This window comes from Rhincodon typus, chromosome 47, assembly GCF_021869965.1.
Source record: "Rhincodon typus isolate 14 chromosome 47, sRhiTyp1.1, whole genome shotgun sequence".
Classification (NCBI taxonomy): domain Eukaryota; kingdom Metazoa; phylum Chordata; class Chondrichthyes; order Orectolobiformes; family Rhincodontidae; genus Rhincodon; species Rhincodon typus.
This window is the reverse complement of record NC_063378.1, coordinates 2,543,340-2,556,628: the sequence shown is the minus strand read 5'-3', so window position 1 is coordinate 2,556,628 and position 13,289 is coordinate 2,543,340. Positions and strand designations below refer to the sequence as shown.

General features: G+C 45.3%; 1 protein-coding gene across 3 annotated transcripts in view; it reads right to left on the bottom strand.

Annotated features, from left to right (window-relative positions):
• Positions 1-1,269: 1,269 nt before the first annotated feature.
• The window catches only part of LOC109911040 (myb-related transcription factor, partner of profilin-like), a 17,300-nt gene continuing 5,280 nt past the window's right edge, over positions 1,270-13,289 (bottom strand). Inside the window, exons 1-3 of one of the 3 annotated variants that reach the window (XM_048620671.1) lie at positions 13,020-13,243; positions 2,448-2,607; positions 1,270-2,302 (exon numbers count right to left, since the gene is read on the bottom strand). In XM_048620671.1, coding sequence (XP_048476628.1) covers positions 1,455-2,302; positions 2,448-2,607; positions 13,020-13,079 — 1,068 coding nt within the window. In that variant the 5' untranslated portion in view covers positions 13,080-13,243 and the 3' untranslated portion in view covers positions 1,270-1,454. Of the gene's footprint in view, positions 2,303-2,447; positions 2,608-12,848; positions 13,244-13,289 lie in introns of those variants that run through there. The other 2 variants (XM_020510278.2, XM_048620670.1) reach the window with 2 other exon arrangements.

The following is a 13,289-nucleotide window of genomic DNA, read 5'->3' as shown; positions in this document are numbered from 1 at the left end:
CTCTGGCACCAACTTCTGGGTGACATAATTCCCCTCATATCCCCACTAAACCGATTGCCACAAATCCATGTTGCTCGTAAAAAAGTTCTCAACGAAGAGGAAGACCTCTTCCCCTTTTACTATAACGCAACCTCTCAATTTTGAATATTTCAATCCAGTCTCTTGGCTTTCTCTATTACAAAGAACAGCCTTTGCCTATCACTGACCTAATGTTCTTCAGTCTGGGCAATGCCCTTGTAAATCTCCCTCGCTAATGCAATCACATCTTCATCTCAAATACGATATTCCTTCCCATTAGCAACCTGAGGTGCATTGCCCCAAGTCTCTGAATAGTATGAAAAAATAACTTATACCTTTCACACCTGTGTACAAAATCCTGAAATTTTCTTCCTTACAGCACTGTTGGTGTATCTACCCCATACCAACTGCAGCAATTCTAGACAGGCCAACACCATTTTCCTCCCAGGGTGACCACAAAATTTAGAACAATGCGCCTTACCTCTGGACTCACCAAAAAGGGAAACATCCTTTCCACATTAGCCCTGTTGAGACTTCAGTCTCAACCGAAACTTCAGTCAAATCCCTCTCACTTTCCTAAACTCCAATGGAAAGAAACATCCTCTGCCCAAACAACCTTTAAAAGACAACAGTCTATGTCCAATCTTTTAAACAGCTTTGAACTGCCTCCAACGTACTTTAGTCCTTGTTTAAATGGGACAGCAGTGGGGGTAGAGGGGGTGGGGTGCATGTGTCTGCAGAACTGCACTCAGCTTTTGAAATATCTCATCAATGCTCTGTATTACTGAAGCATAACATTCTTAAATTTTTCCTCAATTCTTGGGGTAAAGGATAGCTAATCATGCTTTGGAATATTTAGACCCCTCTGCATCTCAGATTTCTGCTGCTATTCACGATTTAAGTAATACCCTGCATTTGCGTTCTTCCTGCCAAAGTGAACAACTTCACACATTCCCCACATAATAATACATCCACCAGATTTCTTCCAATTTAGTCAACTCATCAATATTCTTCTGCAAATTCCTTGTGTCCCCTTCATAGCATTGTCTCATGTTGCCGGCCAATTTAGCCATTTGCTTTTGTGCCTCTCATCTAAATCATTGGTGCAAATTGTACAAAGTGGTGACCCCAAAACTGCGAGACTGGACTCATCTCATTGTGCCATAGAGTCAGTCAGTCAGTCACTGGGAAAAATGTCATTGCAGTTTTGTAGGCAATAACCCACCCAACCACCAGCAAATAAAGTCAAAATTGCAAAAGGGATAACATTTTATTGGTTATACAAATACTATGAAACAACACAATAATTCAGATTTTACTGCTCCCTAGCCCACCCAACCCACTCTGGCTTTCCGTAGTGTTCTCTTTCCTACGCTAGTGTTCCTACAAGGCTTCCCACCCCAGCTTCAGTGTGTTAACCACAGCCCACGAGATGCTTATGGTCGGCGATCTCGAACAGATCGAGCGCGAGGAGACCTGACTTCAGGCTGAAGTACCGCCGCTGCCTCCGGGGCAGTGGGAGGTCGGGGATGTAGCAGGGGTGCGGGTGCGATAGCATCCTGAGTGGTATGGGATCGTGCCATGCCCATCATGCCACTGCCCTGGGCCCTGGCCTCATTGGCGCCACCACTGGCTGGCGGGAGGGCAGATTCCAAGAGGCCGGTGACTCGACTGAAGCCTCGGTCGATCCGCGCCCCCAACATTTCCAATCCAGAGGAGATGGTGCAGGCCAGGGCCTGAATGGCACCAGTTTGAGCCTCGATCAATGAGGCCAACGCGGGGGTCACAGGCTCCGGGACGGGGGGCCTCACTGCGGCTTCCACTGAGCTAACCATGTGTTCCATGGTCGACTTCAGGCTTGTGATCCCTTGTGCCACAACACCACACAGTATAGAAGCAGACTCCTCCATACTCTCAGACAGGGTGAGGCAGCTCCTGGGCAGGCTGTCTAAAGCCTTGAGCAATTGGTGATGCTCATGGAAGATCATTCTTTTAAAGGCTGGGCCACTCAAATCAGCATCTTTGTCCTCTTCAGTATAGCTGGGAACTGAGTTGGCCCTATGGCTGTCTGTCTCCTGCACTGTCCTTTCCAGTATGTTCAGCTCCTGCTCACTATTGCCGAATAATTCACCTCGTGACGACTCCTGGAGCTCGCCCTCTCTCCTGTCTGACATGCCGATTTCCGTGCTGTGGTACTGGAAGGATGGAGCTGGCGATGGCGCCTCTTCCATCAAGTGGTGCCCCTCGATCTCGTGCCCAGTGAAGCCCAAGTAGTGGGACAGACCTGGAAGAAAAGGGAGGGGAGAAGGGTCAGCGAGCACTGGGGAGGGGGAAGCGAGAGCTGCACGGAGCAGCCCTCCCCGCGCTGACCACGCTTGCGGTGCGAAGTCTTGGTGAAACGTGAGCAGCAATGGGAATGCGGAGGACACCCTGTGAAACTTGGCCTCCAGCCTCGCCGTTCTCAATGCTCCTCCGGCTGTTGGGCCCAATGATGTCCAGAGCTTCCTGCTCCACATGGGTGAGATCTAGAATGGAGGGTGGCCGCTCCCCAGCACTGGTCCTCTTTCTTGCTCGACGTGCCAGCTTCTCCTGCAGAAGGAGGGAGACAAGACACTTATGAGCAAAGTTAGGGCTCATTAAGTTAAAGGCACAGGACTAACATGAACACAGAATTGCTGAGTGACAGGAAATAGAGTAACTTTTGATGGAATTCTTTCCAGGCTGGAGCAAGTTCCATAGATGTGATTATCGGGTGTACCAAAGGAGCTCAGAACACAAAAATTAAGAGCTGGAGTAGGCAATTCAGCCCCTCCAGCCTCCTCCGGCACGTAGTTTGCACTGGATGCCTTACTTGTCCTGAAATATATCTATTTTCAAAACCTTGTTGCACAGGGACTTTGTGGGTGACAAAACTGAAATTTGAAGAATTATAAGCTGTGAGGAGGATAGTATAGAATTTCAAAAGGAGAAAGGTGAGGTGACATATTTTAGTAGAAAGTACATGGAGAAATAGTGAAAAAAATGTATTATTCTAAAGAGTGTGCAGGAGAAGAGGAAAGCAGATGTATACATGCAAAAATTATTGAAGTGGCAGGAGACAGAGTGCACTTTGTTTTTCCACTTAGGCTTGATTAATATGGGTACAAAGAACAACAGCAAACAGGCCTTGCTGAACTTGCAGAAGATACTTGTTAGATCTCATCTGGAGTAATGAGTACAAATCTGAGCACATACTACAGATAGGATGTGAAAGCACTGGAAAACTGCAGAGGAGGCTCACAAGAATGGATCCAGGGATGAGAAACTTCAGTTTTGAGTATGGATTGGAGAAACTCAGACAGTTTCACTTGGAAGGGATGAGCCGAAGAGGAGATTCGATAAAAGTTTTCTAAATCTGGAAAGGTCTGATATGTAGTCGGATGGAGAAACTCCATTGGCACATATCAAAATATTAAGAATGAGGGGGCACAGATTTAAGGTAAATTGAAAAAGTCACAAATGCAATTTGTGAAACAAAACTTTTTTACACAACCAATAATTTTACACAACCAATAAGGCCCAATTTACCCTGGAACGGGACTGGTGTGGGTGTTTTTTTTCTGTTCAATAGAAGGCTGAATTGTGGAAGCATGAGGCAAACCTATAAAGTAGGTCTGATTGGGACTGAAAAGTCAAGTACTGGGTGACACCTGAAGCCAAGCTTAGTGCTATTCAAGACCTCAAGCCACAATATAAATGGCTTTGCAATTCATTATTCCTTTGAAATTGTAGTCACTGCTGGAATGTTTTTCAAAATCCATTCGGCCGTGGACATCACAAGCTAGGTCAGTTTTTAATGCCAATCTCTAATTGCCCTGAGTCTAGTAATGAGTCAATATGTTACACAGCACACCATGTTGTGGGGGGCAAACCAAGAGCGATGGGTAGCTGGCACATTGAGAAACTTTGCGAGGGGTACACCCATGAAGGATGTCACAGAGCAGACTGGAACAATGGGAGCAGACCAGCATGACCAGGCACCTTAGAGGGGACTGGCACTGGCAGACAGCAAGGTAGCTGACAGAGTGAGGCACCATGGAGAGGACTGGCACATTGGAGCATCAGAAGGACTGATGAAGATGGGAACCACAGAGCTGGCAGAGCAGGAAGGGGACTGGCACGGTTGGTACACCACACGTGGACTGGCAGAGGAAGTGCTGTTTGCCTAATCAGGAGTGCTTTGGAGTTGGGTGAAAACACGGAGTTAGGGGAGGTAGATAGTAGGTGAAGCTAAAAGACCGAGTTCGGTGCTCAGTCTCAGTCCAGCCCGTTCAGAAAGTGACAAGGTCCCAATGGAAGCAGCCAACTAGTAAACGATACCTGCAGAGTATTTTCTTACAGTATTTAAGTTAATATATTATGCTTAACAGAAAGGTAGGGACTTTTGATTAAAATCAAATCAAATTTTGAAATGAAGGAAGGTCCCTAGCTTAATGAAATTCTCTTAAAGGGAGTAACTAACTTAATCTAGAGAAATGTTGTGACAGATGACCTCAGAATCGCAGTGTGCACCTCTTGCACAATGCGGGAAATGAGACGTTTCCAGTGTCTAACTACATCTACTGGCTAACCACTTTCTGGAGCTGAAGCTGCGAATGGACTCACTGTGAAGCATCTGCGATGTTGGGAATGTTTAGCAACATGATCACACCACAGGCAAGGATTACACAGGCAGAAAAGGAATGGGTGACCATCAGACAAAGGAAAAGGCTCAGAAAGGAAGTGAAGAGTCCCCTGAGGTCATTCCCCTCTCTAGCAGATGTACCATTTCAGATATTGTTTGGGAAAATGGCTTCTCAGGGAAAGGCAGCATCAGTCAAGCTCATGGCACCACAGGGAGGAAAAGGAGCAGCAAGGCTGTAGTGGTAAGGGATTCAATAGCAAAAGGTTCTGTGGCCATAGATGTGAATCTGGGATGATATGTCGCCTCCCTGGTGCCATGGTTAGGGATGTCATGGAGCAGCTGCAGGACATTCTGGAGTGAGGCTGAACAGCCAATGGTGGTGGTACACATAGATATGAAAGACATAGGTAAACAAAGAGATAACTGAATACAGGAAGTCAGGAAATAAATTAAAATGCAATAGAAATCTCAGGATTATTTCCAGTGCCAAGTGCTAGCAAGATGACAAATAAGAGAATAGATCAGATGAAAGCGCGGCCTCAGAAATGGTGCACTACGGAGGGGTTTAGATTCTCGAGGCATTGGGACCATTTCTGTGGAAAGTGGGACTTGTACAAGCCCAGTTTCACCTGGGCAGGGCTGGACAAACAACCTCACAGGGGGTTTTGCCAGTTCCATTGGTGAGTTTTTAAACCATTATGGCAGAAGATAAGAACCAAAGGGTAGGCTTAGATTTGGCAGCTCAATAAACCTGGAGACAGAGTTTTCAGGCAGGATACAGTGGGTGACATAAAAAAGGAGGGGGGAGGAGTGAGAAGCAATATCGGTTGAAGAATCAGTTGCGAGCAGTGATGATATACTAAACAGGTTAACAAATGGGGCTTTATGGGTTGAGTTTAGGAATGAAAAAGGGGCAATCACACCACTAAGAGTGCACTACAAACCTTCAAATAGTGAGAGGAACACTAATGAACATAAAAGTAGACAAATTTGTGCCTATAGGAATAATGAGACAATAATAGTTGGAGATTTTAACTATTCTAATGTCAACTGGGTTTCAAACAACACAAGGGGCACTGAAGGTGAAAACTTCATGTAATGTGTACAGGGATTGAGGGAATCTCTAGAACTGTATATGCATAATAGGAGCATACTTAAAAGGGCAATCAAGAGGACAAACAGGGGACATGAAATAGCTTTGGCAAGTTGGGTTAAGGAGGTTTCTACAAATACATTAAGGACAAAATAGTTACAAGGGAGAGAATAGGGCCCCTTAAGGATCAGCAAAGCTGCCCATGTGTGGAACGCAGGAGATTGGTGAAACATCAAACAAGTATTTTGCATCATGTTTACTGTACAAAAGGATATGCAAGCTGGAGAGCTTTCGAAAATAAATAGTGATATCTTGAAAAGTATCCATATTACTGAGGAGTGATAAACATCTTAAAATGCATAAAGATGGATAAATCCCCGCAAACAGGTGTACCCGAGAGCTTTGCGGGAAACTAGGGAAGCAACTGCTGGGACCCTCGCTGACACATTTGTATCATCGATTGCCACGGGTGAGGTGTCAGAAGACTGGAGGTTGGCTAACGTGATGCCTCTATTTAAGAAAGGTAATAAAGAAAAACCAGGGAACTATAGACTGGTGAGTCTGACATCAGTGGTGGGCAAGCTGTTGGAGGGATTCCTGAGGGACAGGGTTTACATGTGTTTGGAAAGGCAAGGAATGATTAGGGATACTGAACGTGGCTGTGTGCGAGGGAATTTGTGTCTCTATAACTTGATTGAGTTTTCTGAAGTGAAGAGGATTGATGAAGGCAGAGCGGCGAACATCATCTATATAGACTTCAGTAAGGTATTCGATAAGGTTCCGCATGATTGAATGGTTAACAAGGTTAGATCACATGAAATACAGGGAGAACTAACCATCTGGATAGAAAAAAATTGGCTAAAAAGTTGGAGAAAGAGGGTAGTGGTGGAGAGGTTTTTTTGGATTGGAGGCCTGTGACCAGAGGTGTGCTGCAGGGAACGGTGCTGGGTCTGCTGCTTTCCATCATTCATGTAAATGACTTGGATGTGAATGTAGGAGGTGTGATTAGCAAATTTGCAGCTGACCCCAAAATTGGTGGTGTAGTGGACAGCGAAGGGGGTTATCTCAAAGTACAACGGGACATTGATCACATGGGCCAATTGGCTGAGGAGTGATAATTGGAATTTATTCTAGATAAATGTAGGGTGCTACATCTTGGTAGGGCAAATCAGGGCAGGTCTTATACCCTTAATGGTAAGGTCCTGGGCAGGTTGCTGAACGAAGACACCTTGGAGTGCAGATTCACAGTTGCTTGAAAGTGGAGTCACAGGTAGGTAGCGTAGTGAAGACTGTGTTTGATACGCTTGCCTTTATTGGTCAGTACACTGAGTATAGGAGTTGGGAGAATATGTTGCAGCTGTACAGGACATTGGTTAGGCCATGTTTGGAATACTGCATTTAATTCTGCTCTCCTTGCTGTAGCAAAGATGTTATCGAACTTGAAAGGGTTCATGAAAGATTTACCAGGATGTTGCCAGGGTTGGAGGGTTTAAGCTATAGGGAGAGACTGAATAGGCTGGGGCTATTTTCTCTGGAGTGTCGGAGGTTGAGGGGTGACCTTATAGAGGTTTCTAAAATCCTGAGGGACATGGATAGGGTGAATAGTCAAGGTCTTTTTCACAGGGTAAGGGAGTTCAAAACTGGAGGGCACGCGTTTAAGCCAAGAGGGAAAGATTTAAAAGTGACCAAAGGGGCAAACTTGTCATGCAGAAGGTGGTGTGTGTATGGAAAGAATTGCCAGAGGACGTGGTGGAGGCTGGTAAAATTACAACATTTAAAAGGCATCTAGATGGGTATATGAATAGGAAGGGTTGAGACGGATATGGGCCAAATGCTGGCAAATGGGACTAAATTTGGTTAGGATATCTGGTCAGCATGGATGAGTTGGACCGAAGGGTCTATTTCTGTGCTGTACAGACTCTATATCGGGGACAGTCACCGCAATTCAGTTAGATTTAGTATTATTAGGAAAAGGACACAAATAAATCCATAGTAAAAGATTTTTAACTGGAGGAAGGCACATTTTATAAAGCTGAGAAGTGATTTGGCTGAGGTAAACTGGACAGGAGTGCTAAAGGATAAATCAGCGATAAACCAGTGGGAAGCTCTAAAACGTGAGATACTGTTGGCACAAGTAGACATGCGCCCTTCCAAAATAAGAATGGTACTACCAAATCTAGACACCCATGGTTGTCTCAAAAAATACTGAGGAATATTAACCCGAAAAAGAAAGCTTATGACAGTCAAAAAAAAAACTCAACATTGTAAATAGCCTGGAGGAGTGTACAAAGTATGGGCATCAAGTACGCAGAACACAGAACAGTACAGCACAGGATGCTGTGCCAAACATGATGCCACATTAATCTAATCCCTTCTGCCTATCCTTGGTCCATATCCCTCCATTTCTTTCATATTCATGTGCTTATCTAAAAGTCCCTTATATGCCTCTACCATATCTGCATCCACCACCACCCCTGGCAATGCGTTCCAGACTCCTACCACTCTGTGTAAAAAAACTTGTCCCTCATGTCCCTTTTGAACTTGCCCCCACTTACCTTAAATGCATGCCCCCTAGTATTAGGCATTGAAACTCCGGGAGGAAAGGTTCTGACTGTCAACCCAATCTATGCGGCTCACAATTTTATAGACTTCTATCAAGTCTCCCCTCAGCCTCCACCACTCCAGAAAAAAACAACCTAAGTTTTTCCTGCTTCTCCTTCTCGCTCATACCCTCTAATCCAGGCAGAATCCAGGTAAACCTCTTCTGCACCATCAGCAAAGCCTCCACATCCTTCCTGTAATGCAGCAACCACAATTTAACGCAATACTCGGTAAGTGTGGCCCAACCAAAGTCTTATAAAGCTGTAACATAACATCCTGACCCTTGTACTCAATTACCCAAGCAATAACGGCAAGCATGCCATATACGTTCTTCACCATTCTATCTATGTATTTGGTCACCTTCAGGGAGCTATGAATTTGGACCCGAAAATCCCTCTGTACATCAATGCTGTTCACAGTCCTGCCATTAACTGGGAGATCAAATGTTAAGGAAAAGTACACAAAGTGCATCACCTCATATTTACCCAGATTAAACTCCATTGACCATTTTTCCACCAATATCTGCAACTGATCTATATTCCATTGTATCCTCTGACCTTCCACATTATTCACAAGGCCACCAATCTTTGAGTTGTCTGCAAACTTACCCATGTACATTTTCATCCAAATTATTTACATAAATCCAAAACAACAGAGGTCCTAGTACGGATCCCTGCGAACATCACTAGTCATGGACCTCCAGCTAGAAAAGCACCCTTCCATCTCTACCCTGTACCTTATATGAGCAAGCCAATTCTCAGTCAAAGCAGCCAAGTCACCGTGGATCCCATGCATCTTAATCTTCTGGATGAACATTCCATGAGGAACCTTATCGAAAGACTTACTAAAATCCATGTAGATAACAGCCACTGCTCTACCCTCATCAATCACCTTCATTATTTTCTTGAAAAATTCAATGAAGTTATTAAGACATGACCTGCCCTGCACAGAGTCATGCTGACTGTCCCTAATGCTTTTCCAAAAGCACGCAAATCCAATCCCTAAGAGTTTTATCCAATGGCTTCCAAACCACCGATGTGAGACTCAGCAGTCTACAGTTTACTGGATTATCCCTATTTCCCTTCTTAAACAGATTAACATTAGCTACTGCCAGTCCTCTGGGGCCTCTCCAGTGGCAAGTGATGATATAAAGCTCTTGGGCAAGGCCCCAGGCAATCTCCTCTCTTGCCTTCTCAATAACTAAAAAAGGAAAATTGGAAATCAAAGAGAGGGCATATGAAAATATTAGCAAGCAAGATAAAGAAAAACCCGAATGTTTTACCAATAAATGAAGAGCAAAAGGACAGTTAAGGAAAATGTGGGACTTACCAGAGAAGGAAAAGAGAGAACTTCTGGGATGATGCAGAGGATATGGGAAGTATTTTTAAATGAATTTTTTGTCTTCATAGTTACAAAGGACTGGGATGATGTAGACTAGTAATCCAAGAGAAGCAGCATGAAATATTGGATAAAATAATCATAACATGAGAGAATGCATTAGAGGAGTTGTAAACCTTGAAAGTGGATAAGCCAGTTCTGAGGAAGGGTCACTGGACCCGAAACGTTAACTCTGATTTTTTCTTCACAGATGCTGCCAGACCTGCTGAGCTTTTCTAGCAACTTCTGTTTTTGTTCCTGATATGTTAGAAGGGCTGGATGGATTATTCCCTCAAATGTTGAAGTTGGTGAGGCAGGAAATAGCAGATGCTCTGAGGATTATTTTCCAATCTTAACTAGACACAGATGAAGCCCCAGAGAACTGGTGAAAGGTAAAAGTAAAGGTTCCATTATTTAAAAAGAGTACAAAAGAAATGTCAAACAATTATAGGTCAGTTAGTCTTACTTCAGTGGCGGGCAAATTGTTAGAATTAATCCTGACAGATTGGATTATCTGTCATTCAGAAGGGCATGGGCTAGTCAGGAATAGTCAACATGGTTGTGTTAAGGAAAGATCATGCCTTTCAAATTTGATTGATTTTCCCTGTCACTTCCTCGAAAGAATTTAATGAGAGTAGTGCAGTGGACATTGTCTACATGGAGTTCAGCATTTGACAAGGTCCTAAATGGCAAACTGGACAAAAAAGTATAAGTCCATGGGAATCAGGGTCATGTGTTAAATTGGCTTAGTGCTTAGAATCCCTACAGTTTGAAAACAGACCATTCAGCCAGAGTCCATATCAATCCTCTGAACAGCATCCCAACCAGACCCCTCCTCCTACCCTATCCCTGCATTTCCCATGGCTAATGCATCTGGCCTACACATCCCTGAACACTATAAGCAATTTAGCATTGCCAATCCACCTAACCTGCTCATCTTTGGACCGTGGGAGGAAACCAAAGCACATGGCCGGAACACACACAGGCACAGAGGGTGCACAAACTCTACACAGACAGTCACCCAACGATGGAACTGAACCCGGGTTCCTAGCGCTGTGAGGCAGCAGTGCTAACCATTGAGTCACCGTACCGCCCAGGCAGGGCAGGAAACAAAAGGTAATGGGCGATGGTTGCCTTTACAAATGGAAGGCTGTCTCAAGTAGTGTACCGCAAGGCTGTGTTGGGACAGTGATGTTTGTTTTATACATTGACGATTTGGATTCGAACATGGAGGCACAACTAGGAAATTTGCAGATGACTCAAAAATTGGTCACATAGTGGATATCGGTAGAGGATAGCTGGAAGCTCTGAAATGATGTAAATGGGTTAACGGGAGTGGGCAAGAAAGTGGTGACTCTGATAAATGTGAGCTAATGCATGTAATAAGGTCACACAGTAAAACAGGATGTACAATAGAACATAGAACATAGAACATAGGACACTACAGCGCAGTACAGGCCCTTCGGCCCTCGATGTTGCGCCGACCTGTGAAACCAATCTGAAGCCCATCTAACCTAAACTATTCCATTATCATCCATATGTTTATCCAATGACCATTTAAAAGTCCTTAAAGTGGGCGAGTCTACTATTTTTGCAGGCAGGGCATTCCACGCCCTTACTACTCTCTGAGTAAAGAACCTACCTCTGACATCTGTCCTATATCTATCACCCCTCAACTTAAAGCTATGTCCCCTCGTGCTAGCCATCACCATCCGAGGAAAAAGGCTCCCACTGTCCACCCTATCTAATCCTCTGATGATCTTGTATGTCTCTATCAAGTCACCTCTTAACCTTCTTCTCTCTAACAAAAACAGCCTCAAAACCCTCAGCCTTTCCTCATAAGACCTCCAATAAACAGGAATATACTGAGAGGCAGATGAAGTGAGAGATCTTGGTGTGCAAGTGCACAGGTCTCTAAAGGTAACTGTACAGGTAGGTTGTAAAGAAGGCAAATAGATTGATCTCCTTCACTTGCAGAGGTACAGAATACAAAAGTAGGGATAAAATGATGAAACTGTATATACGACACCGGTGAAACCACAACTGGAATATTGTGTATAATTCTGGTGAAATGGCAGGAAGCAGGTAATTTCTGCGGAGAGAGTGCAGAGAAGAAATGCTAGAATGTTGTCAGGGCTGGAGAAATGTGACTAAGGACAGATTGGAGAGGTTGGGGTTGTTCTCCTTGCAACAGAAAAGATGGAAGGGTGACATAATTGAGTTGTACAAAACTGAGAGGGGTAGAAATAGAGTAGAAAGGAAGAATTGGTTTCCCATGGCAGAGAATTCAAATTACAGGGGTCGTATTTCAATCTAAGTGGCAGAAGGATTAGAAGGACCCGAGGAAAAACCTTTTTATGCAGAAGGTGGTAGGTGTCTGCAGTTCATTGGCTGAGGCAGAGACCCCTAAATATTAAAAAAAGTACCTGGATCTGCACTTTACGTCGTGTAAGCTGCAGGGCTACAGACCGTGTGCACGAAGAGGAGATTAGAAAGGGCATCTGGGTATCTTTAGGTTGGCATGAACAAGATGGGCTGAATGGCCCCTTCTGTGCTGTCATTTGTATGGTCATAAGACACAGCAGGGACATAGCACAGGGTACTGGCAGTGCAGAGGGAACTAGCACATGGAGGAAATGGGCACAGCAGGGCACAATGATGATAGCCAACACTGTGGGAAGGGGACTGCCATAGCAGGGCACCACATAGAGGTCTCGCACACTGGGGATACTGCACAGGGAGAGGTATCACGGACAGTATTGGCACAGTAGGGACATAGTGCAGAGAACTGGTACTGCAGAAGAGACAGGCACCACAGGGCACCAGACAGGACTGGTACCAGAAAGCATGCCAGTTCAGTAGGGAGGTCGCACAGGAGGACTGACACTGCAGAGGGAACAAGCACAAGGCATCACAACAGGGCACGGCAGAAGAAAGTGGCATAGCAGGACATCACACGAGTCTGGTACCACAGTTGGAACTGGCACTATATAGCATCAGACAGCAGAGGTACCACAGAGGGGACTGGCACGGTGCAGAATCACGGCAATGCTTGACAACACTGGCACAGTACGACCTCCCGGTGGCTGTGTTTACCTTGGCCGTCCAGGTCAGGCCGTTGAACTTCTTCCTGCACTGCAGCCAGGTCTTGGGCACCTCGCTCCTGGCGTTCACACAGACAGCTACGTCCATCCAGGCCTGGTGCACCAACTCCCGGGGCACACTCCTGCCCTCCCAGGGAAACAGAATCTCCCTATGAGCCCTTACCCGCTCTAGCAGCACCGCTACGGCGCCGTCGCTGAATCGGGGCGTCCGGCCTTCCCTCATCGCGCCGGCACAATCCAAATCCAGCCTCCAAACCCCGACACGGCACCACCGGACGTCCCACCCAGCCAATGACGTCACGCGGGACACTGACCAATTACTTCCAGGAGTGAGAGATAGTAGGAACTGCAGATGCTGGAGAATCCGAGACAACAAGGTGCAGGGCTGGATGAACACAGCAGGCCAAGCAGCATCATAGGAGCAGAGAGGCTG